This window comes from Scyliorhinus torazame, chromosome 18 (genome assembly GCF_047496885.1).
Source record: "Scyliorhinus torazame isolate Kashiwa2021f chromosome 18, sScyTor2.1, whole genome shotgun sequence".
In the NCBI taxonomy this organism is placed as follows: Eukaryota; Metazoa; Chordata; class Chondrichthyes; order Carcharhiniformes; family Scyliorhinidae; genus Scyliorhinus; species Scyliorhinus torazame.
In genome coordinates this window covers 88,304,452-88,331,645 of record NC_092724.1, presented here as the reverse complement: position 1 = coordinate 88,331,645, position 27,194 = coordinate 88,304,452, and the positions used below count along the sequence as shown (strand labels likewise).

General features: G+C 51.0%; 1 protein-coding gene across 3 annotated transcripts in view; it reads right to left on the bottom strand.

Annotated features, from left to right (window-relative positions):
- Positions 1 to 27,194, bottom strand: part of acox1 (acyl-CoA oxidase 1, palmitoyl) — a 153,263-nt gene that overhangs the window by 96,144 nt on the left and 29,925 nt on the right. The window contains exon 3 of one of the 3 annotated variants that reach the window (XM_072482999.1): positions 6,926 to 7,086. The exons of the other annotated variants lie outside the window; for them this stretch is intronic. Coding sequence (XP_072339100.1) covers positions 6,926 to 7,086 — 161 coding nt within the window. The remainder of the gene's footprint in view (positions 1 to 6,925; positions 7,087 to 27,194) is intronic. 3 annotated transcript variants of the gene reach the window in all.

The following is a 27,194-nucleotide window of genomic DNA, read 5'->3' as shown; positions in this document are numbered from 1 at the left end:
TGGAGTTGTGGACAGTGCAGAAGGATGTTACAAGTTACAGAGGGACATAGATAAGCTGCAGCGCTGGGCTGAGAGATGGCAAATGGAGTTTAATGCAGAAAAGTGTGAGGTAATTCATTTTGGAAGGAATAACAGGAAGACAGAGTACTGGGCTAATGGCAAGATTCTTGGCAGTGTGGATGAGCAGAGAGATCTCGGTGTCCATGTACATAGATCCCTGAAAGTTGCTACCCAGGTTGAGAGGGTTGTTAAGAAGGCGTACGGTGTGTTAACTTTTATTGGTAGAGGGATTGAGTTTCGGAGCCATGAGGTCATGTTGCAACTGTACAAAACTCTGGTGTGGCCACATTTGGAGTATTGCGTGCAATTCTGGTCGCCGCATTATAGGAAAGATGTGGAAGCATTGGAAAGGGTGCAGAGGAGATTTAGCAGAATGTTGCCTGGTATGGAGGGAAGATCTTATGAGGAAAGGCTGAGGGACTTGAGGCTGTTTTCGTTTGAGAGAAGAAGGTTAAGAGGTGACTTAATTGAGGCATACAAGATAATCAGAGGATTGGATAGGGCAGTGGACTCGCCAACACTAAGGGCATTCAAATGGTCATTGGATAGACATATGGACGATAAGGGAATAGTGTAGATGGCCTTTAGAGTGGATTCACAGGTCGGCGCAACATCGAGGGCCGAAGGGCCTGTACTGCGCTGTAATGTTCTTTGAGTTTAAGTTATTAGTTGGGTTGATTGGCATTCTGTGTTGCGACGGTTATATCTTAGTTTAGTGAATTGTATGGGTTGGATTGTTGTTTTTGTTTCTTCTTTCTCTGGGACTGGGTGGGAGGGGACGGTATAGCGTGGCGGGGGGGAGCCACCCGTGCTAGCTAACTAAAGTCGGCTAGTGAACGGAGGTGAGGTGAGAGGAGGGCTGCGGATATTGGAGCCTGGTTGGCAGGTTTCGATGGGCCTACGAGGCAAGCGAAGGGGGGGGGGAGTGAAGGGATTGGTGCTGGGAGATGTTTTTTCGAGAGGAAATGTAGAGGGGGGTTTTGGGAGGGGGGGGAAGGGGTTCGATGTTAACAATGGATAGGAGCCTGTCAGGCTCATGGGGCAGGGTCCGGTGGTATGATGATGGTGGATAAGAAGGGTGGGTGTGGGTGTGGGGGGGGGGGTAAGAGACCCCCAGTTAGGATTGTCATGTGGAACGTGAGGGGGTTAGGAGGTCCGGTCAAGAGGTCAAGGGTGCTTGCGCATCTTATAAGTTTGAAAGCCGATGTGGCAATGCTGCAGGAGACTCACTTGAGGGTGAAGGACCAGGTGAGACTTAACAAGGGCTGGGTTAGTCAGGTGTTTCACTCTGGACTCGATGGAAGGGCTCGAGGGGTAGCGGTAATGGTCAGCAAAAGAGTATGCTTCCAGATGGAGAAGGTGGTGGCAGATCAGTGGGGTAGATATGTGATTGTGACAGGGGCGCTGGAGGGGAGGTTAGTGGCACTGTTCAGTGTATATGGCCCAAATTGGGACGATGTGGGATTCGCGAAGAAGGTGTTTGGGGCCATCCCTGACTTGGACAACACAAACTGATAGTGGGGGGGGGACGGGGGACGGGGGACTGGAACTTGGTGCAGGAGCCAGGTTGGACAGGTCACGGCCACGCTCGCTGGTCCCATCAGGGGGGGGCGAAGGCATTAGCTGGGCTAATGGTGGAAATGGGGGGGGTGGACCCTTGGAGGTTTCTGCACCCGAGGGAGCGGGAGTACTCGTTTTTCTCAGCAGTCCATAAGGTATACTCGCGGATCGACCTTTTTGTGGTGGGGAAGGCTTTGCTGGCTGGTGTTAAGGGGTCGGAATACTCAGCAATTGCAGTGTCAGATCATGCTCCGCATTGGGCGGATATGGTGCTGGAGACGGGGTTAGCGCAGAGGCTGGGGTGGAAATTAGATGTGGGACTTTTGGGGGACCAAGTGTTCTGTGACAAAATTGAAACGGTAATTAAGGAATATGTAGGTTTCAACTGTACGGGTGAGATGTCGAAGGCGGTCGTCTGGGAGGTTCTAAAGGCGGTGGTGAGGGGAGAGGAGATCTTATATAAGGCCAGGGTGGACAAAGAGGAGAGGTTAGAGCAGCAGAGGGTAATAGATGAGATGTTGGAGGTAGATAGGAGTTATGCAGAGGATGGGATCCCAGCAATGCTGGAAAAGAGGAAGGAACTACAGGCGAGCTTTGACCGACGATCTACCAGGAAGGTGGTGCGCCAACTGAGACGAGCAAGGGGTGCAGTTTACGAATATGGAGATAAGTCTGTAGCAGGTCAGCTCCAGTGGGAAGCAGCGTCAAGGGAAATTGTGCAGGTGAGGGATAGGGCAGGGAAGTTGGTGGTGGCGCCGGATCTGATTAACAAGGTTTTTGAGGAATTTTATGAGAGGTTGTACAGGGCAGAGCCACCCGGAGGAGATCGTGAGATGCAGGAATTTCTAGATGGGTTGGAGTACCCGAGGTTAGGGGAGGGGGACAGGGCTACATTAGAAGGAGCGATAGTGGAGCAGGAGATAAAGGATGCGATTGGGAGGATGCAGTCTGGGAAGGTGGCAGGGCCGGATGGGTTTCCGGTGGAATATTATAAAAAATTCAAGGATAAGCTGGCACCCCTGATGGTGGGGATGTTTGAAGAGACGATAGGGAAGGGGGTGTTGCCACAAACCTTGGGGCAGGCATCAATTTCCCTGTTGCTAAAAAAAGATAAGGGTCCGACGGAGTGTGGGTCATATAGGCCCATATCACTTCTGAATGTGGATGATTTGTATTGGCGAAGGTACTGGCGGGTAGGCTGGAGGAGTGCCTCCCGAAGGTGTTAGGTGTAGATCAGACGGGGTTCGTGAGAGGGAGGCAGCTCTTTTCAAACATTAGAAGGGTATTGAATGTCGTTATGGCACCGGCAGAGGGGAAGGAAACAGAGGTGGTTGTGGCATTGAACGCTGAGAAGGCGTTCGACCGGGTGGAATGGGGGTACTTGGAAAGGGGCTGGTTTAGCTCACTGGGCTAAATCGCTGGCTTTTAAAGCAGACCAAGGCAGGCCAGCAGCACGGTTCAATTCCCGTACCAGCCTCCCCGAACAGGCGCCGGAATGTGGCGACTAGGGGCTTTTCACGGTAACTTCATTGAAGCCTACTCGTCACAATACGCGATTTTCATTTCATTTCATTTCACTTGATGGCAGTTCTGGAGCGGTTTGGGATTGGACCAAGATTTGTGAATTGTGTAAAGCTACTATATAAGGAGCCGAGGGCGAGTGTCCGCACAAACAACATCAGCTCGAGATATTTTTGTCTCCATCGTGGGACTAGGCAGAGATGTCCTATGTCCCCCCTGCTGTTTGCACTCGCGATTGAGCCGTTAGCCATCGCATTAAGAAGTTTGGGGGTATGGAAAGGAATAGTGCGGGGGGATAGAGCATGGGGTGCCCTTATATGCCGATGGCTTGCTGTTATTCGTGTCGGAACCGAGTGTGTCGATAGGGGGAGTATTGGAACTGCTTAGAGTATTTGGGTCTTTCTCGGGGTACAAGCTGAATCTAGACAAGAGTGAGTATTTTGTGGTATCTCGGTCGGGTGTGGGGGCAGGGGCTGCCATTCCGTAGGGCAGGGACTCACTTTAGGTAGCTGGGGGTGCAGGTTGCCCGGGATTGGGGGTGGGGGGGGTGGGGGGGGGGGGCTCCGCAGGTACAACATTTCTAGTTTGGTGGGGAGAGTGAAAGCTGATCTGGCAAGGTGGGATGGTCTCCCTCTGTCACTGTCGGGTCGGGTATAGACGATTAAAATGAACGTATTGCCACGATTTCTGTTTATTTTTCAATGCCTGCCGATTTTCCTGCCAAAGGCTTTTTTCAGAGAGATTGAAGGAAGGATTACGTTGTTCATTTGGGGAGGGAAGGTGGCCAGAGTTAGAAGGGTGCTGCTACAGAGGGGAAGACAGGCAGGGGGTTTGGGTCTTCCGAACCTGATGTGTTACTACTGGGCGGCGAATGTGGAGAAGGTGCGGAGCTGGGTAAGACCGGTTGATTCCCAGGGTCAGAATGGAGGAGAGTTTGTGCAGGGGGTCGGGATTGAAAGCACTAGCAACAGCGCCGCGACCGATAGCCCCGGAGAAGTACTCAGGGAGTCCGGTAATAATAGCTTCATTGAGAATTTGGAGGCAGTTTCGCCAACACTTCGGGTTGGGGGCAGGGTCAAGGGAACTGCCAATTCGGGGGAACCACCGATTTGAGCCAGGGAGGTGGGATGGAAATTTTCAGAAATGGGAGGAGAAGGGGATTAAGACACTGAAAGATTTCTTTCGTAGGGGTCGGTTTGCAGGATTGAAGGAGCTGGAAGCAAAGTATGGGCTGGAGCAGGGGGACATGTTTAGATATATGCAGGTTCGAGATTTTGCCAGAAAGGAGATACAGAACTTCCCGGAGGAGCCGGCCTCCACATTGCTGGAGGAGGTGCTGACGACAGGGGGACTGGAGAAGGGGGTAGTGTCAGCGGTCTACGGAGCTATTTTGGAGGAGGAGAAGGCACCACTGGGAGGGATCAAAGTAAAGTGCGAGGAAGAGTTGGGAGAGGATATGGTGGAGGGGTTCTGGTGTGAGGTGCTCCGGAGAGTGAATGCCTCCACCTCGTGCGCGAGGTTGGGGCTGATACAGCTGAAGGTGGTATATAGAGCACACCTCACGAGGGCGAGGATGAGCCAATTCTTTGAAGGAGTAGAAGTAGTGAATGTTGCGGGAGGGGCCCCACTAATCACGTTCACATGTTTTGGTCCTGTCCAAAGCTAGAGGATTACTGGAAGGAGATTTTTAGGGTAATTTCTAAAGTGGTGCACGTGAAACTGGACCCGGGCCCCCGGGAAGCCATAGTCGGGGTGTCGGACCAGCCAGGGTTGGAAACGGGTGCGGAGGCAGATGAGGCCTTTGCCTCACTGATCACCCAAAGGCGGATTCTGATGGGTTGGAGAGCAACCTCTCCACTCTGTGCCCTGGCGTGGGGGGGGGATCTGTTGGAATTCTTGACTCTTGAGAAGGTTAAGTTTGAACTGGGGGGGGAAGGACAGAAGGGTTCTACAATTCATGGGCATTATTCATTATGCACTTTCAAGAACTGGATAACATCGAGCATTAGTTGGGGGCGATGGGTGTTAATGGGGGCGATGGGTGATTCCTGATTCCTTTTTGTCAGTTGGTTATGTGAACATGTGGGCGAATGTTTTGGGTTTTGTGGGAGGATGGGATTGTTGTTATCGATATGGGGATTGACATATTTGTTACTGATTATTGTTTATTACTGATTATTGTTTATTGTTGATGGGTGTAAATTTGGGAGAAAATGCGAAAAAGGAGAATAAAGAAAAAAACGTTTTTTTAAACTTGAGTCACAAATGTTTTGAATGCCTCTTGAAGCAGTTGATATACAATTCAACATTTTACATCACCTCCGGGTTAGCGAATCTGCCAAATCCCAGATTATGGAGAACATGCTCACTTAAATGAGGGACTGAGGAGTGAAAATAGAGTACTTTCAAAACATTCATGCCCATCCATACCTTCTACTTTGAGCCATTTTTCTCACGATATAAATAAAGTGATCAATAAAAGTTGAGTTTGGGAGATACACATTATATGTGGCATACTACTTCTGCAGTCTAGTCTCTGTATATTCGCACCTTCTCGCACACATATACCGCACACACACATGCGCTTCGATTTAATGTTCCCTGGGCTAAACAGACTACCAGCTCTCAAATGTCCAGAATTCATACATTGGCCGGCTGGATTAAATAGTAAAAGGCTTGGTTAGTGTGGGGTAAATGAGAAGTGAGAAGAACATGCCTCGCATTCAGTTAATCATCAGAACGGATTGCAACAGGAGAAGCTAGGATTTGGGCATCTTTTTTCACATTGCGAAAGCCAGTTAATTAAGACACTGCTTGCCATCCATTATTACATAAATCACCAGCATGAATTCTGTAAAGTGATTCAGAGCATGTATTCTAAGCAAATTATTAACGTGCAAAAGCCATCAGAATAAGTGTACAGGCACCACTGAGCATTTAGCAAATTAAAGAATTAGACAACATTCACTCGGTGACATTGTTGGGTCAAACCCACCCAAAGTGAAAACCTCGGAACGGGCAGGTGGGAGGATGAAGGATAAGACAGGTTGTGGTGATGGTCATGGCTTATCACACTGAACATCTCAAGAGCGACACTCCAGGTGTGAAAATGAAGTGAGGCTGGGTAAATTAATATTGAATAGTACTTAAAAGTACCACAGTATATCAGCGTACAAAATGGCCTATGTCAGTCATTCCCAAAATATTTTAATAGGATAAAAGTCTGCTTTGCTGCAGAAATCCTTAAGCACCAGATTTGGGTTCCAATTTCAGTTTGGCTTTGGCAGAATGGTACAGGGTTTTATTCATCAATAAACCAGGCTAAGATTAGTTTTCTTTTTTGAGCTAAGTACAGTTCCACTCTCGCTTTCCTCTTAGCCGAGTTAGATGAACTTTCCAACTCATTTTTTGCAAAATGACAAATTTGTCAGTCGCTTTGTGCCACATGCTTGTCCTTAGCTAACCTTGTGAAGGTGGCCAGCTCTCATCCCTCTGCCAATGTCAGCCAAGAGATGGGCCAGCATGTTACACCTGGAGGTGTGCAAGGATGGCCCACCAGTTGTCTTCAGCATCTGCCTGCTGTATGGTCTCTGCCTCGACAGTAGTGCCGAGATGAGGAACACACTGCGCACCAAGCACCTGCGGCCCACCCACCCAGTGCCTTTCAGTTGGTATTTAGCTGAGATGAGGGCATCCTGCTGGCCAGGTCGTGTTCACAATTTTCTAGTGCCACAATTGGAGACCCTTTTTTCAAGTACCGAATGATCCTTCTGGAAACACTAACCGTGACCCAGCTCTGTCTGGGCATAGGTGCCGATGATCTGCTGGGTGTAAGATCGGTGCAGCCATTTCTCTTTCTGCTCTGCAGTGCACAGATTCTCCAGGGTGGGTATGAACATGGCAAAGTGAACGCCCATTGGCTCTACTTTGGCTTCCAGACAAGTTCTGTAGGGTATAATCAATAATTGACACGGGATAATGGCTCATAAAGTCATGCAATACTTATTGTGCAAAAAACCCTATTCATCTATCCTGATGAATACTGGTATTTGTAAACGCTTACCACCAAAGTTTGAGTTTTCACACAAATGAAGCAATGAGACCCACACTAGCTGTGTTCTACACAGGCTGAGGAGGTGATGATCATTAATTATTTGTTGGCTGAGGGAAAGGATGTTGGCCAGCATAAGAACAGAAATGTGGGACCAGCAGACGTGATTTTGTTGTCTCATCCAAAGGAAGTGCACCTCTGACAGTGCAACAGTCCCGCATTATGAACCTACGTGTGTACGCACCCAAAAACCAACACATGCGGGAAAGCAGAATCCCAGGTGGTGAGCAGGGACAGGAAGCCCTGCCTGGTTTTTGTTAAGTTATGGCACCAAGTCAACTGCAGCAATCCTATTAGGCCCACAGCAGAGACCAGCTGGGCTAAAAGGCCAGGATGGGAGTTTCTCAGTCTGCATGTCTGCAGGACAGTGTTTGTTTGTACCAGATAGTCAACTGATGTCCTCACTGAACTACATGAGGTGTTTCTCCAAACTAAGTCAGGGGATCAATATTAGTAATCCAAACATACCTGTGAGGATCTACCTTTCAGCATCTGAAGTACACCTCCCCATGAAGCCAGGCTTAAAAATTACCCCAGAGCAGGGCTGACAAATCAATGCCAAAAGAGCTGATATGTTACAATGTAAAAATGCCATACACTTCAGTGATTGCACTAATAATCAAAATGTTTTGAGTTGGACAAAATTTTCCTCAGATCGTTAGTCTGTGCTGTCATCTCCAAGAGTGTTGATTAACATTCCCAGTTACCCCAATGCAATCCCCACCCTCCCAAACATTACTCTGGAATCCCACCATTAGAGTTGGACTTAATAGCAAGTGAAATCTTCACAAATCTGCAAAGTACATGACATTCAATGTTGGACCATCGAAGTGAGAAACACAAGCCTAACTAGATACCCAGTCGGACATGTTTTGTGGATTGGCATGCTGATGCTCGAGGCATATAAGGAGTCCATGGCCGTCCACCTAGACAACTCTGTCCTGCAGCATTTAAAGCAGACTATACCGGTCTGCGGAGAGGGTGCTAGATGGGCGGAGAGGATGCTAGATGGGGACTCTTCTTCCGAGGTAGTATTGGCTGAAGTTAGAAACAGGAAAGGAGAGGTCACCCTGTTGGGAGTTTTTTATAGGCCTCCTAATAGTTCTAGGGATGTAGAGGAAAGGATGGCGAAGATGATTCTGGATATGAGCGAAAGTAACAGGGGAGTTATTATGGGAGACTTTAACTTTCCAAATATTGACTGGAAAATATATAGTTCGAGTACAATAGATGGGTCGTTTTTTGTACAGTGTGTGCAGGAGGGTTTCCTGAAACAATATGTTGACAGGCCAACAAGAGGCGAGGCCACGTTGGATTTGGTTTTGGGTAATGAACCAGGCCAGGTGTTGGATTTGGAGGTAGGAGAGCACTTTGGGGACAGTGACCACAATTCGGTGACGTTTACGTTAATGATGGAAAGGGATAAGTATACACCGCAGGGCAAGAGTTATAGCTGGGGGAAGGGCAATTATGATGCCATTAGACGTGACTTGGGGGGAATAAGGTGGAGAAGTAGGCTGCAAGTGTTGGGCACACTGGATAAGTGGGGCTTGTTCAAGGATCAGCTACTGCGTGTTCTTGATAAGTATGTACCGGTCAGACAGGGAGGAAGGCGTCGAGCGAGGGAACCGTGGTTTACCAAGGAAGTGGAATCTCTTGTTAAGAGGAAGAAGAAGGCCTATGTGAAGATGAAGTGTGAAGTTTCGGTTGGGGCGATGGATAGTTACAAGGTAGCGAGGAAGGATCTAAAGAGAGAGCTAAGATGAGCAAGGAGGGGACATGAGAAGTATTTGGCAGGAAGGATCAAGGAAAACCCAAAAGCTTTCTATAGGTATGTCAGGAATAAGCGAATGACTAGGGAAAGAGTAGGACCAGTCAAGGACAGGGATGGGAAATTGTGTGTGGAGTCTGAAGAGATAGGCGAGATACTAAATGAATATTTTTCGTCAGTATTCACTCAGGAAAAAGATAATGTTGTGGAGGAGAATGCTGAGCCCCAGGCTAATAGAATAGATGGCATTGAGGTACGTAGGGAAGAGGTGTTGGCAATTCTGGACAGGCTGAAAATAGATAAGTCCCCGGGACCTGATGGGATTTATCCTAGGATTCTATGGGAGGCCAGGGAAGAGATTGCTGGACCTTTGGCTTTGATTTTTATGTCATCATTGGCTACAGGAATAGTGCCAGAGGACTGGAGGACAGCAAATGTGGTCCCTTTGTTCAAAAAGGGGAGCAGAGACAACCCCGGCAACTATAGACCAGTGAGCCTCACGTCTGTAGTGGGTAAAGTCTTGGAGGGGATTATAAGGGACAAGATTTATAATCATCTAGATAGGAATAATATGATCAGGGATAGTCAGCATGGCTTTGTGAAGGGTAGGTCATGCCTCACAAACCTTATTGAGTTCTTTGAGAAGGTGACTGAACAGGTAGACGAGGGTAGAGCAGTTGATGTGGTGTATATGGATTTCAGCAAAGCGTTTGATAAGGTTCCCCACGGTAGGCTATTGCAAAAAATACGGAGGCTGGGGATTGAGGGTGATTTAGAGATGTGGATCAGAAATTGGCTAGCTGAAAGAAGACAGAGGGTGGTGGTTGAATGGAGTACAGTCACAAGTGGAGTACCACAAGGATCTGTTCTGGGGCCGTTGCTGTTTGTCATTTTTATCAATGACCTAGAGGAAGGCGCAGAAGGGTGGGTGAGTAAATTTGCAGACGATACTAAAGTCGGTGGTGTTGTCGATAGTGTGGAAGGATGTAGCAGGTTACAGAGGGATATAGATAAGCTGCAGAGCTGGGCTGAGAGGTGGCAAATGGAGTTTAATGTAGAGAAGTGTGAGGTGATTCACTTTGGAAGGAATAACAGGAATGCGGAATATTTGGCTAATGGTAAAGTTCTTGAAAGTGTGGATGAGCAGAGGGATCTAGGTGTCCATGTACATAGATCCCTGAAAGTTGCCACCCAGGTTGATAGGGTTGTGAAGAAGGCCTATGGAGTGTTGGCCTTTATTGGTAGAGGGATTGAGTTCCGGAGTCGGGAGGTCATGTTGCAGCTGTACAGAACTCTGGTCCGGCCGCATTTGGAGTATTGCGTACAGTTCTGGTCACCGCATTATAGGAAGGACGTGGAGGCTTTGGAGCGGGTGCAGAGGAGATTTACCAGGATGTTGCCTGGTATGGAGGGAAAATCTTATGAGGAAAGGCTGATGGACTTGAGGTTGTTTTCGTTGGAGAGAAGAAGGTTAAGAGGAGACTTAATAGAGGCATACAAAATGATCAGGGGGTTGGATAGGGTGGACAGTGAGAGCCTTCTCCCGCGGATGGATATGGCTGGCACGAGGGGACATAACTTTAAACTGAGGGGTAATAGATATAGGACAGAGGTCAGAGGTAGGTTCTTTACGCAAAGAGTAGTGAGGCCGTGGAATGCCCTACCTGCTACAGTAGTGAACTCGCCAACATTGAGGGCATTTAAAAGTTTATTGGATAAACATATGGATGATAATGGCATAGTGTAGGTTAGATGGCTTTTGTTTCGGTGCAACATCGTGGGCCGAAGGGCCTGTACTGCGCTGTATTGTTCTATGTTCTATGTTCTATACCCTGTAGGCCACACCCTGCTGACAAGATTAGAATGAAGCTGAACATGTGGCACTGTTCAAAGGTAATCTCGGTAAATGGCAATAAGGTGAAAGATAAAAGGGAACATAATAGTACACTGGGAACAATTTGTGAGATAGCACTCAGATAGTGTGAAATGGTAGGATTGATCCCAGTGCTGATACAATAAGGAACTCCGAGCACGACTGGAATGGGTTGGAGGACAGTAATGTGAGGGAGCTGGATTAACATCAGTAGAGAAAGTTAGTAATACAGGGAACTGGTTGGAGAGTGATTACTAAGTGAAGCATACAATATACCTGGATTAAACAAGTAGAGATGCAGAGCGGAATATTGAGCCCAAGTTAGCTGTCAGTGAGAATGGCAACGTGAGCAGAAAATACTGCGAGAATCGCGGTTCCCAATTTTTCAGGCCCCTCATGGTACTGAGAATCCCACCATGGAAGGCCGGGAACCTCAGGGATCAATTATAATATCATTAGCGAGCCCTCCGGCTGGGACTTACTTCCCTGAATGAATATTCATCAGTCGCCAGCATGATTCACAACAGTTGCGTATAAAAACGAGAACCTGGTGACCTCACCTCCAAAGGGAATATCAGAGGTTGCCTTTACCCTCCAGGGAGCCTCGATGTTTAAGGGGGTCTGGCGGCTGGTTTGCAGGCAGCACTTTCAGTGTCCCCCTTGCTGGGCTTGTGGTGATATAGCCGCTGAGGGATTGCCCTTCCAGAGTGGCAGCTGGAAAGTGCGTGGGAGCAGGTGAAGCCACAGGATCAGCACTGGTCACGACTCTGAGGTTCATGGATGAGGTCCCATGAGAGGCCAGACTGAATGGGCAGAGTGAGGGACTCAGGAAGCCTAAAAACATTCACACAGGGGGAGGACAATTGCAGTGAGAAATACTCAGGCAGCACTGTGAAGCCAGAGGGCAGGAGATGTCACCAAGTTAAAAGTCACTGGTTATGGAGGCCAGGCTGACAGGGCTGACAGGGATTCTGGCTGACTGTTCAACTTGAGAGCTGGGGAATGAGGCTGACCTCGAAGGATGAAGTTGACATGCTAATGTCAGTCTTCACACGCATCAAGTGTGTCTCCCCTGCCACAAGTTGAAAACCAATTGTCTAATCAGATCCATAACCCTTCTTTATCGATGAATTGTGCCAATTTAGACCGCATTGCAATGCTCGAGTGTGCCACTAATTGACAACCAATTTTATTTTAACCTTTTAGAAGCCTAGCCCCTAAGCATTGAACACCAAGGTTCATACTCACATCTACATAACAGAGGTGACACAGACGTGGCCACCAATGCAAGGCATTATGGCAAATTCACTCATCAGTCACCCCATTCAAGGAATGGGAGCAGTGTTCTGCTTCCCCAGGAGGTTAGTACAGCACTAGTACGGTAGCACAGTGGTTAGCATAGTTGCTTCACAGCTCCAGGGTCCCAGGATCAATTCCCGGCTTGGGAATTCACTGTCTCTGTGGAGTCTGCACGTTCTCCCCATGTCTGCATGGATTTTCTCCGGGTGCTCCGGTTTCCTCCCACAGTCCAAAAATGTGCAGGTTAGGTGGATTCACCATGCTAAATTGCCCTTAGTCTCCAAAAAGGTTAAGTGGGGTTAACGGGGATAGGGTGGAGGTGTGGGCTTGAGTGGGGTGCTCTTTACAAGGGCCGGTGCAGACTCGATGGGCCGGATGACCTCCTTCTGCGCTGTAAATTCTATAAATTCTATGAAATTTGTACACATAGAATCATAGAATTTACAGTGCAGAAGGCGGCCATTCGGCCCAAGTCTGCACCTACCCAAGTCCACACCTCCATACTATCCCCGTAACCCAGTAACCGTTCTGCACCAGGAGCGACACAACATTACTGCGTCATCAGTGTGGGAGATGGGAGAGACTGCTCAGAAATAAAACGTTCAGTTTGAGCGGGGGTTTGTGCAGCATGGCGCCATGACATGACAACATGGCAGCTCTTTATGGGTGATCAAAGTGATTTTTAATGCTAACTAGTTATTACAATGGTGTCTTTTGTCTACATGTGCCTAGGCTAACATGTGCCCACTAGGTGCCCTCTGGTCCGAGACTCTCCCAGGAGGGGAGACATCGTCTCAGCATTGACCCTATCAAGCCTCTTAAGAATCCGAAATGTTTCAATGAGACCACCTCTCATTCTTCTAAATTCCAATGAGTAGAGTCCCAACCTGTTTAACCTTCGCTCATACGAATCATAGAATCCCTACAATGCAGAAGGCCACTGTGCTACCGTGTCGCCGCCAAACTGAACCAAACGTATCTTAAAAAGATTTTGGGCGGGATTCTCTTGCCGACGCCAAAATCACGAAACGCGACTGGGCGGAGAATAGCTTCTGATGCCAAAATCACGGTAGACGTCAGTTTGACGTCAAATCGGGATGCCCCGGCACCCAGTGCGCAGGCACTGACTGCCATTACAGCGGCCATCTTGCTGACCACCTGCCCTGGCCCCTGGTTCTACACAGTGACACCGGCCGTATGGGTGCGCAAACCCCGGCAAACCGCACCGCCCCCCTCCCTGTCCCATCCCCCCCTCCCATTCCCCCTCCTCCCCACACTCCCATCCCCCCTCCCATCCACCCCCTTCCCCTCCCATCCCCCCTCCCCCCCCCACCCTCCTCCCCTCCTCCCTCCCTGCTCCTCCCCCTCCCTCCCCCATGCCCCGCTCCTCCCCTCCCCCCCTCCCTCCGCCATGCCCCGCTCCTCCCCTCCCCCCGCCCCGCTCCTCCCCACCCCCCTCCTCCCCCTCTTCCCCCTCACCCCTCCCCTCCCACCGCATCCCTCCTCCTCTCCCCTCCCATCCCTCCCCCCTTCCCATCCCATCCCCCCTCCCATCCCATCCCTCCCCCTCACCCCCTCCCATCCCCATCCCATCCCCCACCCAACCCATCCCTCCCCCTCCCATCTCATCCCTCCCCCTCCCATCCCTCCCCCCCACCCAACCCATCCCTCCCCCTCCCATCCCATCCCTCCCCCACCCAACCCATACCTCCCCCCACCCAACCCATCCCTCCCCCCTCCCATCTCATCCCGTCCCCTCCCATCCCATCCCTCCCCCTCCCATCCCTCTCCCTCCCACCCCCCATTCCCCCTTCCCACCCCCCCATCCACCCCCCATCCCCATCCCACCCCTATCCGCCCTCCCATCTCCCACTCCCTAGCCCCCCCTCCATCTCCCCCTCCCATCCCCTCCCGCTCTCCCATCTCCCCCTCCCGCTCTCCCATCTCCCCCCGCTCTCCCATCCCCTCCCGCTCTCCCATCACCCCCTCCCGCTCCCCCATCTCCCCCTCCCATCCCCTCCCGCTCTCCCATCTACGCCCTCCCACCCTCCCATCCCCCCTCCCATCTACGTCCTCCCACCCCCCTCCCATCTCCCACTCCCCCCTCACATCCCCCCCACTCCCATCTCCCCCTCCCCCCCTCCCCCACCCCCTCCCATCTCCGTTCCGATCCCCCACTCCCCTTCCCATCCCATCGCCCCCTCCCCACCCATCCCATCCCCTCCCCCCTATCCCCCTCCCCTCCCATCCCCCCTCCCCTCCCATTCCCCCATCCGCCCCTCCCATCCCCCAGTCCCTCCCCCAGCCGCTCCCCCTCCTCTCCCATCCCCCCTCCCCTAACCCCCTCCCCTCCCATCCCCCCTCCCACCCCCAACTCCCCTCCCCTCCCATCCTATCCCCCACCCCTCCCTTCCCCCCTCCCTCTCCCCTTCCCCTCCCCTCCCATCCCCCCTCCCCTCCCATCCCATCCCCCCTCCCCTCCCATCCCCCCCTCCCTCTCACCCCTCCCTCTCCCCCTTCCCCTCCCCTCCCCATCCCCCCTCCCCTCCCATCCCCTCTCCCTCTCCCCCCCTCCCTCTCCCCTTCCCTCCCCTCCCCCTCCCTCTCCCCCCTCCCCTCCCATCCCCCCCTCCCTCTCCCCCTTCCCCTCCCCTCCCCTCCCCTCTCCCCCTCCCTCTCCCCCTTCCCTCCCATCCCCCCTCCCCCCCCTCCCTCTCCCCCTTCCCCTCCCCTTCCCCTCCCCTCCCCCTCCCCTCCCCCTCCCCTCCCCCTCCCCCCCTCCCCTCCCATCCCCCCCTCCCCTCCCATCCCCCCCTCCCTCTCCCCCCTCCCCTCCCCTCCCCTCCCATCCCCCCTCCCTCTCCCCCCCTCCCTCTCCCCCCCTCCCTCTCCCCCCCTCCCTCTCCCCCCCTCCCTCTCCCCCTTCCCCTCCCCTCCCATCCCCCCCTCCCCTCCCTCTCCCCCCTCCCTCTCCCCCTTCACTCCCATCCCCCCCTCCCCTCCCATCCCCCCCTCCCCTCCCCTCCCCCCTCCCCTCCCATCCCCCCCTCCCCTCCCCCCTCCCCTCCCCCCTCCCCCCCTCCCCTCCCATCCCCCCCTCCCATCCCCCCCTCCCCTCCCCTCCCATCCCCCCCTCCCCTCCCATCCCCATACACCCCCCCACACCACCCCCCCCCGTCCCATCCCCATGCACCCCCCACACCCCCCCGTCCCATCCCCATGCACTCCCTCCCCTCCCATCCCCATCCCCCCACCCTCTCACACCCATCCCCCCCTCCCATCCCCTCTCCCCTCCCATCCCCCCCTCCCCTCCACCCTCCCTTCCACCCTCCCATCCCCTATCCCCCCCCCATCCCCCCCATCCCACAGCCCCCCCCTTCCCATCCCAAACCCCCTCCCATCATCCCCTCCCATCCCATCATCCCCTCCCATCCCCCACCCAACCCATCCTTCCCCCCTCCCCTCCCATCCCCCCTCCCATCCCACCCCTATCCATCCCCCCGCCCACCCCACCCCTATCCATCCCATTCCCCCCTCCCATCCCATATCAATCCCATTCCCCCCTCCCATCCCATTCCCCCCTCCCATCCCATTCTCCCCCCTCTCATCCCATCCCCCCATCCCATCCCCCTCCCCATCCCATCCCCCCTCCCATCCTCCCCCTCCCCTCCCCCCTCCCATCCTCCCCCTCCCCTCCCATCCTCCCCCTCCCCTCCCATCCCCCCTCCCTCTCCCCCTCTCCCCAACCCCTGTCCCCTCCCCTCTCATCCCCCCTCCCCTCCCATCCCTCCCTCCCCTCCCCCCCTCCCCTCTCATCCCCATACACCCCCACCCCCCCTCCCCTCCCATCCCCATACACCCCCCCTCCCCTCCCATCCCCATACACCCCCCCCTCCCCTCCCATCCCCATCCCCTCTCACCCCCATCCCCGCTCCCATCCTCTCCCCCTCCCTCCCCTCCCCCTCCCTTCCCCTCCCATCCCCCCTCCCCTCCACCCTCCCTCCCCTCCCTCCCATTCCCTCTCACCCCCCCTCCCACCCCACCCCCCCATCCCACACCCCCTCATCTCTCATCCCCCTTCCCACCCACCCCCACCCTCCCATCCCCTCTCCCCTCCCATTCCCCCCATATCCATCCCATTCCCCCCCTCCCATCCCGTTCCCCCCTCCCATCCCGTTCCCCCCATATCCATCCCATTCCCCCCCTCCCATCCCGTTCCCCCCTCCCATCCCATTCCCCCCCTCCCATCCCATTCCCCCCCTCCCATCCCATTCTCCCCCCTCCCATCCCATTCCCCCCCTCCCACCCCATTCTCCTCCCTCCCATCCCACCCCCCCATCCTCCCCTCCCGTCCCACCCCATCCCCCCTCCCATCCCACCCCATTCCCCCTCCCCATCCCCCCTCCCCATCCCCTCCTCCCCATCCCATCCCCCCTCCCTCCCATTCCATCCCCCCCTCCCATCCCCATCCCCCCCTCCCCATCCCCATCCCCCCCTCCCCATCCCATCCCATCCGCCCCTCCCATCCCATCCTCCCCTCCCATCCCATGCCCCGCTCCTCCCCACCCCCCTCCTCCCCACCCCCCTCCTCCCCCTCTTCCCCCCCTCACCCCTCCCCTCCCATCCCTCCCCCTCCCACCTCATCCCTCCCCATCCCACCGCATCCCTCCCCCTCTCCCCTCCCATCCCTCCCCGCTTCCCATCCCATCCCCCCTCCCATCCCCCACCCAACCCATCCCTCCCCCTTCCCATCTCATCCCTCCCCCTCCCATCCCATCCCTCCCCCACCCAACCCATACCTCCCTCCCCATCCCACCCCATTCCCCCCTCCCCATCCCACCCCACTTGCGGATAAATGCCACTGAAGAGGTAGAATTCCAAATGGACTACAGAAGATACAACATGGATGCCGGCTGATATAAAATGGACTCTGTCAATGTTCTTGACCCAATGTTATTATGAGTGTCTGCTACTGAAGTATTAAAGCTTTGTGCAAAACAAGTGAACCTCAAGCTGCATCCGGAGAGACAATTAGCCATTAGCAAACTTGCCCAATATCGGTATTGTTACCTACTTGGGGCCTCAAATTAAGGAACTAGCAAGGAATGAGGAAGGACTTGTTCTATGTAACTGCTATCTACGTAATGAGACACAGACTGCCAATTTGAGGCTATAGGAGCTAACTTGTAGCCATTTATGGCATTGAAGATGCATGTTATGGGGTGTGACGCGGACAGAATTGATTGGGTATATGTAAATGCGAATGCAAACTAATTCTGCTTCCCTCCTGTCTCTTAACCTAGTGCGACCTCAGCTCAGGCGAGAAAGGGTGCTGCAGACCATGGGGGTCAAAGGCCTTTCTCCCAGAATTCTGAAAATGAATAAATCGCTTTGTTACTCACTCAAAGGTCTATTCATGAATATTTTCATCTACAATATTGCGCTGCGAGCAGGGGGTCATGGAACTGAGCAGTCGTTCGAGTCAGAGAATGGGGTGAGTAGTCAAACTTTGACCACCCAGAAATTAGAGACACTCGGCAAGACGACTGATCAGGGACGTGGCACCGGAAGAACCAAAATAATAGACAGACTGCGTGAGTGAGAGAAGTGACCTAACTGGGTAAACTGTAATGTGATACTGCCGTGTTGAGAATTAACGAATGAGATTGTTTACAGGTGCGAGAGGTGATTGATGGAGGTATGTTAATGAACCATGTTGTGAGGCCCTGATCAGGTAAACAGGCATCGGAGAGAAAAGGGGGGTGTTGTGGAACCAGCCCGCGGAGGCATGAGTTACACATCCGGACCTTCTCGGGAACGGAGGAGGACGCTGCCGGACCTCTGAGAACCTCGCCGTGAGTACTACAAGAAGTCCATGTATTCTTGGTAGGAAAGAATAGGGGGACTGTCTAGATATAAACATTCCCCAATCACACAGGGACGATAGGTAAATTAATAATGGTGGCGAAAGAAGTTAAAAGGGGGTCCCTGGGCTCCCTGATAAACTGGACAGAAAACATGCAGTCCAGGGTATGCCAAAACCCGTTACTGTACGTGGAATCAGAAAGGTGTTGGGACTCTTCAACTACAGTCAGAACTTTATCCCGGAGTTTGCTAAAATAGCAGAAACAATAGTTATGACAGGAAACATTATACTACACACGAAACATACCCTGGTAGAAATGTTGAACACCGGAAAGCTAAGATCCGTCTCGAATATGAGGCAGCCAAGTGGGAGGTGGTCCTCCTCCCTCCAAGTAAGTCAGTAACCATTGTCAGGGACACGGTGGAGAACCCAGCCGAGGGAATATTAGGAACAGGGGAACCTCACAATTGTGGGGATGTAGACATGAAATTAGAGGAAGACAGAATTAAGGATACTCCTCTGGCAACAGCAGAAGAGACATTCTATGTAGATGGGTCACGTAAGTATGTCGATGGGCGGCCCCGAAAGGGGTGGGCGGTAGTGAATGGAGCATTGGAGACAGTGGAATCAGGACGAATTGATGGAAGCCTGTCGGCCCAAGTGGCAGAACTAGTGGCGCTCACCAAAGCGCTAGAGTTATCAGAGAACAAGACAGTGAACATTTATACAGACAGTAGGTATGCTTTTGGAGTCGTACATGACTACATGACTGCTTGGGGTAGGAGGGGATTTATTACAACAGGAGGTAATCCTATAAAACATCAATTGAGAATAGAAGCCCTCTTAGATGTTAGTAACAAACCCCAACAGGTAGCAGTGATTGAAATTAAGGCACATCAGAGGGAACTGGACCGGAACAGCTTGGACTGGATTTCACCAGGGGAATCAAGCCGCAGACCTAGCGGCGCAAAAGGTGTTAGGAATGAGGTTGAGGAAGCACCGATCGCCCTTGTGGACCACACGGAGAAAGACATAAGTATTAAAGAACTCCATGAGGACACCCCCGACAGAGAAAGAGGTACGTGGGAAAAGCAAGGCACGGAGAAGGGTAGTGATGGAGTTTGGCGAAAGGATAATCGGGTAATGGCCCCCAAACGTATTCAACATACATTATTGGAGCTCCACCACGGGCTTGGACACTCAGGCAAGAAGCCATTAGAGGGAGCCTGGGAAGGGAGTAGTGGTGGAAAGGAATGGGGCGAGATGTTGGACAATACTGTCATCGGTGCATCACCTGTGCCCAGCATCATCTGGGGAGACCCATAAAAGTCAGAATGGGACACCAACACAGACCACGGGGACCATGGGAACACTTGCAGATTTTACAGGTCCCCTGCCACCATCACATGGCAAAGCATACTGCCTAGTGATTATCGATCAATTCACCCAATGGGTGGAGGCTTTCCCAACGTGGAATTGTACCGCCTTGACAGTCGCCAGAGTCTTAGCTGAAGAAGTAATTCCCCGATGGGGAGTGCTTATTCAAATAGACTCAGACCAGGCTACCCATTTTACTAGAAGTGTTATAAAAACGGTGTGTCGATTAATGGGAATAAAGCAGAAATTCCACATTCCCTACCTTCCCCAAAAAGCTCGGGAATGGTGGAGCCGATGAATCGAACTCTTAAAAATGCGCGAGCAAAGGCAATACAGGTGTCAGGAAAAACCTGGACCGAAGTATTGCCTATTATCTTAATGAAACTGTGGGCCACGGGAAACAGAACCACAGGCTTAACCCCTTATGAACTAATGACAGGAAGAGCGATCCAATTACCAGAAGGCATCATAACAGGCAGGGCCGATGTGGCTCCTCTAAAAGACAGATTACAATGGTACGTTCTGGAAATGAGTACACAACTCAAAATGATGCGACAGAACGCTCGTGACAATCAGGAAAATAAGGACCGGGCACAAGAGCACGCGATGGCGGCTTACGTTTCAGAATTCTGAAAATTAATAAATCGCTTTGTTACTCACTCAAAGGTCTATTCGGGAATATTTTCAACTACACCATTATACACTGACAAAAAGGGGTTCCACTTCATGTTGGTCTGCGATCAACAGATGCACATCATGCACGTCTGTGGCCGGTACCCAGGCAGCGTGCACAACTCGATCATATTGGCACACTCAGTGATCCCCGACATGTTTGAGGGGTGTCCCCGCCCCCCCTGCGGGATTGGCTGTTGGGAGACAGGGGTTACCCGCTGCGGTCGTGGCTGATGATGCCTATCCGGAGACCACTGACTGATGCGAAGACCCGATACAATGTCGCTCTTACAGCGACCAGCGGTGTGGTTGAGTGGTGCTTCGGCATCCTAAAGATGCGCTTTAGGTGCCTGGACCGTTCTGGAGGAGCCCTCCTACACGAGGCTGAGAGGGTTGCCCACATCGTGGTGTCCTGCTGCATCCTGCACAACATCTTGCACAGCAGTGGGGCGATTTGCTGGAGGAGGAGGTTGATGAGGAGGAAGGGCAGGCCTTGTCCGGCGAGGAGGGGGCGATGAGTGCGACATAGGCCCAGGCAGGCGCAGGAGGCCGCACGTGATCGCCAGCGTGCATGGGACACCCTCTTTGTGACATGGTTCACCAACTAGGAGGGAGGTGGGGTGTTGCTGGCCAGGGGCACGGACACCACCATCCCAGACCCACACCTCCTCACCTCCCACACCACCAAGCCGCCCCCATCCACACCTCCACCATGACACATACCTGAGGCGCTACAACCTGGGGGCACGGGGTGGCAGTGACAGCGGGTCTGGTCCATGGGATGGAGGATGATGACAACCCGCTCTGTGATGAGCTCTGGTGCTACACGTCGTTAGACAATGTCTGACTCATGTCCATAGTAGCACCTTACATCTGGGTGATCTCTGCATGCAAACTGGCCCGTCCATCACACGGTCCCGTCGAATCCCTGGGATGGGGTGCTGGGGGCGGTCGGGGCAGGGGGGAAGGGAAGGAGGGTGGGGAGCACGGTCCACCCACAGGGTCTGCACTGGTCCCCCACCCCCCTGGCCAGCACCGATCGGCCCACCCTCACACCCATCAGACAGGGCACCGAGGCAGGTTTCAACGGTGTTAACAAGTGTTTATTGCTTGATTTGATTTATTATTGTCACATGTATTAGTATACAGTGAAAAGTATTGTTTCTTGCATGCTGTACAAACAATGCATACCATACATATAATGTAGAAAATAATGTTACAGTTATAGCAAGGTGTAGAGAAAAGGTCAACTTAATACGAGGTAGGTCCATTCAAAAGTCTGATGGCAGTAGGGAAGAAGCTGTTCTTGAGTCAGTTGGTACGTGACCTCAAATTTTGGTATCTTTTTCCTGACGGAAGAAGGTGGAAGAGAGTATGTCCAGGGTGCGTGGGGTCCTTAATTTTGCTGGCTGCTTTCTGAGGCAGCGGGAATTATAGATAGAGTTAATGGATGGGAGGCTGGTTTGCGTGATGGACTGGTCTACATTCACGACTTTTTGTAGTTTCCTGCGGTCTTGGGCAGAGCAGGATCCATACCAAGCTGTGATACAACCAGAAAGAATGCTTTCTATGGTGCATCTATAGAGGTTGGTGAGGATCGTAGCTGACACGCCAAATTTCCTTAGTCTTCTGAGAAAGTAGAGTCGTTGGTGGGCTTTCTTAACTATAGTGTCGGCATGGGGGGACCAGGACAGGTTGTTGGTGATCTGTACACCTACAAACCTGAAGCTCTCGACCCTTTCTACTTTGTTCCCATTGGGGGCAGCACGGTAGCCTTGTGGATAGCACAATTGCTTCACAGCTCCAGGGTCCCAGGTTCGATTCTGGCTTGGGTCACTGTCTGTGCGGAGTCTGCACATCCTCCCCGTGTGTGCGTGGGTTTCCTCCGGGTGCTCCGGTTTCCTCCCACAGTCCAAAGATGTGTGGGTTAGGTGGATTGGCCATGATAAATTGCCCTTAGTGTCCAAAATTGCCCTTAGTGTTGGGTGGGGTTACTGGGTTATGGGGATAGGGTGGCGGTGTTGACCTTGGGTAGGGTGCTCTTTCCAAGAGCCGGTGCAGACTCGATGGGCTGAATGGCCTCCTTCTGCACTGTAAATTCTATGAGATCTCTATGAGATGTAGACAGGGGCATGTTCTCCACTGCACTTCCTGAAGTCGATGACAATCTCCTTCGTTTTGTTGACATTGAGGGAAAGATTATTGTCGTCGCACCAGTTCACCAGATTCTCTATCTCATTCCTGTACTCTGTCTCATCATTGTTTGAAATCCGACCCACTACGGTGGTGTCATCAGCAAATTTGAAGAGAAATATTGTGGAGAAATATATACAGTCAGCCTTTCATAACCTCAGAATATTCCAAAATGCTTCACAGCCACTGAAGTATAGTCAGTCTGTGGTGTAGGAAACACAAAGCTCCCACAGACAGCAACGACCAGACCATCTGTGAGAGGAAAATATTGGCCGGGACATGAGGGAGAATCTCCCTGTTCTTCAAATTGTGCCATGGATCCTTGATCCCCAAACTGAGAGGATAGAAGGGGCCTCAGGTTAACACCTCATACAAAAGATGGTGCCTCAGACAGTGCAGCACCCCCTCAGTACATCAATGGAAGGTTAGCCTGAATTTTATCCTCAGGTTCCTGAGGTGGAAGTTTGAAACATGTGACATTTTGACAGAGGTGTGCTACCCACTGTACCAAGGCAGACATTTAAACTGGAAAAGCCAAAGGTACTTTACACAAATACCAATCTTAACTGAGCAATATTTTAGGATCCTAGGATTCAAGTCTTCAGGGGCAGGGGGCTTATCTGCCTTTATCCCCATTAACACCATCCCCAGAGCCAAGATTAAGGGTAAAGGTCAGATTCAGGGAAAAGCTTTTTCTTCCATTCACAGAAATGCCAAGAGACACAAAACAATTCAAAGATGTGCAGGTTAGGTGGATTGGCCATGATAAATTGCCCTTAGTGTCCAAAATTGCCCTTAGTATTGGTTGGAGGTGTTGACCTTGGGTAGGGTGCTCTTTCCAAGAGCCGGTGCAGACTCAATGGGCCGAATGGCCTCGTTCTGCACTGTAAATTCTATGATAATCTATGATTAATCTAGGACAAAGGTTCGGCACAACATCGTGGGCTGAAGGGCCTGTTCTGTGCTGTATTTCTCTATGTTCTATATTCTAAAACCATTCGTGCTATTACTGTTCAGTGTTTCAGGGCCTGTGTCACCTAGAAGGGTCCACAAGTAACAAAAATACCCAAAGAAAAGCAGCACTCTATTAAAACCTGCCATAATTCAACATGCACTCCCTACCACTCACCCATCAATCTCAGCGAATGAAAGGGTACAGTGGTGGGACAAGGGCACTCAAGGGCTGGAATGGGCCATATGAGCCATTCAGTGCATTGCACAGCTCTCTCACAGTTGTCTTATGTTACAACAGTGACTATATTTCAAACTGGCTGCAAAATGCCTTGAGGAATTTGGGTATATTCAGACACTCTCGAAATGTACATCTATCTTTTCATTCAGAATCCAAAAGGATTTATTAAACTATGCATAATACACTGCCAACGGCAATAACTCTCTCCCAATCCAGTCCTTGTTGGGTCAACCAACAGCTCTGGGCCCTGCTTGGGCCGGCTTTTATGTGTAGATCTTTAACGAGCTCCAGCTGGGTGGCCTCTGGGAAGCTCGTATTCCACGGGTCCCACGGGGAGATCGACAATGGTTTCCCCATGGGGGTTATGACAATACTCCATACGATCTCTCTTCCAACCTACTTCATTTCACCCCATCAACAAATCCAGCTATTCCTTTCTCCCTCGTTTGCCTATCTAGCTTCTCCTTTTCCTATTATCCTTAACCATTCCATCGGGTAGGAGTTTACACATTCTAACTACTCTCTGGGTAAAGACCTTTCTCCTGACTTCCTCACAGAATTTATTAGTGACTATCTTCTAGTGATGATCCCTAGTTTTAGATTCCCCCACATGTGCAAACATTGCACACTTGTTAAATTTGTCTGTCTTCCCGGTGATAAGGGCTTCATCCAATGGGAGGGGTTGTTATAGGGGAGGTCAAAGAACTATTATTTACAGGGTATTAACACTAAATACATTGACATCTACTGTATATAAAAAAGTAGATTCACCTAGGATGGTGAAGGTAACATTATAAGACCCAGTATTATGTGAAACGCATCTTTGGAATCTCCATGGCCTAGCCCTATCTCCAATCTTCTTCAGTCCCACAATCCTCTTGAGATCTGTGCTCCTGAAACTCTTGTCTCATCTGCATCCCCAATTATAATTGCTCCCCCTTTTACCCTCTTCCTCCTCACAGTCCAAAGCCTCCAATACCCCTTCCAGGTGAAACAGTGACTGTTTCTGCAAGTGTGACTCGAATCTTCAGGTTGCCTGTCATTTTAATTACCCAATTCTTTACTTGTCCCAATACCAAAACGGACTGAAAATTTCAAGATGGCAATGCTAAGATAAAGGCAAGAAAAGCAAATTGGCAAAACCCTAAAGTGTCTCGTCAAAACTAACTAAACTGTCCAACACTCTTGTCGCAGGAAAACAGTCTTATCCTCTTAACAGTCTTATATGATACTTTGCACTTCAAACTGTCAAATCTTGCATACTACAATCTTTAAAGTAAGATTAAGCAGTGAAATTGTACGATTCACACTTGGCTCAGTTTACTGTGATCAGCAATAGTAAAACTGAAGCTGGGCAGCACGTTGGCACAGTGGTTAGCACTGCTGCCTCGCAGTACCAGGGACCCAGATTTGATTCCAGGCTTGGGTAACGATCTGTGTGGAGTTCTCTCCGTGTCTACGTGGGTTTCCTCCAGGTGCTCCCGTCTCCTCCTACAGTCCGGCAGGTTAGCTGGATTGGCCTGATAAAATTGTCGATTACTATCACTTAGTATCCAGGGATGTGCAGGTTAGGTGGAATTAAGGGGATAGGACGGGGGGAGGGGCCGAGGTGGGTGGTCTTTCAGACGGTCGGTGCAGACCCAATGGGCCGAATGGTCTCCTTCTGCACTATAGTGATTCTATGAATGTTGCTATGGGGATAACTATATTTATTTTAATTTCTATAGCACCTTTAACATTGTAAAACATTCAATAGTGCTTCACAAGAAAGTAATCAGAGAAAAATATTGACAGTGAGTCAAAAAGGATATATTAGGACAGGTAACCAAAAGCTCAATCAAAAACGTAGGTTTTGAGGAGGACACAAAGGTTGGTGGAATTTCAGATAGCGATGAGGACCGTCAGAGGATACAGCAGGACATAGATCAGTTGGAGACTTGGGTGGAGAGATGGCAGATGGGAGTTTAATCCGGACAAATGTGAGATAATGCATTTTGGAAGGTCTAATACAGATGGCAAATATACAGTAAATAGCAGAACCCTAGAGAGAATTGATAGGCAGAGGGATCTGGATGTACAGGTACACAGGTCACTGAATGTGGTACCACAGGTGGAGAAGGTAGTCAAGAAGGCATACGGCATGCTTGCCTTCATCGGCCGGGCACTGAGTTTTAAAATTGGCAAGTCATGTTGCAGATTTATAGAACCTTAGTTCGGCCGCACTTGGAATATCATATTCAATTCTGGTCGCCACACTACCAGAAGGATGCAGAGGCTTTGGAGAGGGTACAGAATAGATTTACCAGGATGTTGTCTGGTATGGAGAACATTAACTATGAGGAGAGGTTGGAGAAACGTGGTTTGTTCTCACTGGAACAATGGAGGTTGAAGGGCAACCTGACAGACGTCTATGGGATTATGAGGAGCATGGACAGGGTGGATAGTCAGAAGCTTTTTCCCAGGGTGGAAGAGTCAATTACATGGGGGCATAGGTTTAAGGTGCGAGGGGCAAGGTTTAAAGGAGATGTATGAGGCAAGGTTTTTACACAAAGGGTGGTGGGAGCCTGGAACTCGCTGCCGGGAGAGGTAGCGGAAGCAGATACTAAAGTGACTTTTAAGGGGCATGTTGACAAATGCATGAATAGGATGGGGATAGAGGGATATGGTCCCCAGAAGGATAGAGGGCTTTAGTTCAGACGGTCAGTAAGGTCGGTGCAGGCTTGGAGGGCCGAAGGGCCTGTTCTGTGCTGTAATTTTCTTTGTTCTTTCAGATCCAGATAGGGATGTTTAGGAGGGGAACGTCAGAGTTTAGAATCCAATCATGTTCACCAATTATGAAGCAACTAAAAATCAATGATGCACCAGACGCCAGAGTTGAAAGAACACATAGGTCTTGTCTTGGAGGGTTGCAGGATTCAAGGAGATTGCAAATAAGGGTGGAGAGAGTTGAACGCAAGGAGAAGAACTTTACATGAGGAGTTGGCAGAGCCAATGAAGTCTTGATGTCTTCCAAATTCCAAAAATGAGTGCAGAAAACACTGAATTAGTGACTGTGCTTTTAAATTACCTGCCGAGATTTCTTTTTTTACTTCCTCACAAGGAGAGTAACTAGTTTATAGCAGTTCAAATATTTATATTGGTTTTCAAGCAAACATTTTCCAAGTATGGTCGTAGCGAACATTTGCAATGTTAGTAGTGCAATTAAAAGGTCAGAGATACTTAACACACTTGTTCTTTTAATTCAAGGTGATCATGGAAGGGAGGGAATGTCTCCTAACTTTAAAGGATGAACAGCTGATGTAGGAGTATGCTCACTAAAACAAATGTACATGGGAATCTGAGCTGGAAGTGAATTTAATGGGTTGATTATTTGATGTAATTATTCATGACGCACTCTTTGACCCTGGCCTGTGATGGCTCCTTTGGTCAAGTTGGTTTTGTGTGTGTGTGTGTGTGTGTGTGTGTGTGTGTGTGTGTGTGGGGGGGGGGGGGGGGGGGGTTTGGGGGGGGGCGGTTATCACAAATCAAACAATGGCATAAACAGTCAACGGCTATTCTATTCATCCAACTCAATTTTTGATTCAATCCTTCCTACAACTTGACCAGATTGGAATGGTGGGAAGGACAGCATTGAAAGACGTGCCATGGATACGGTTAAGAATTATTAAAGAGAGCTGAATAAATCATTCTCCCCACATA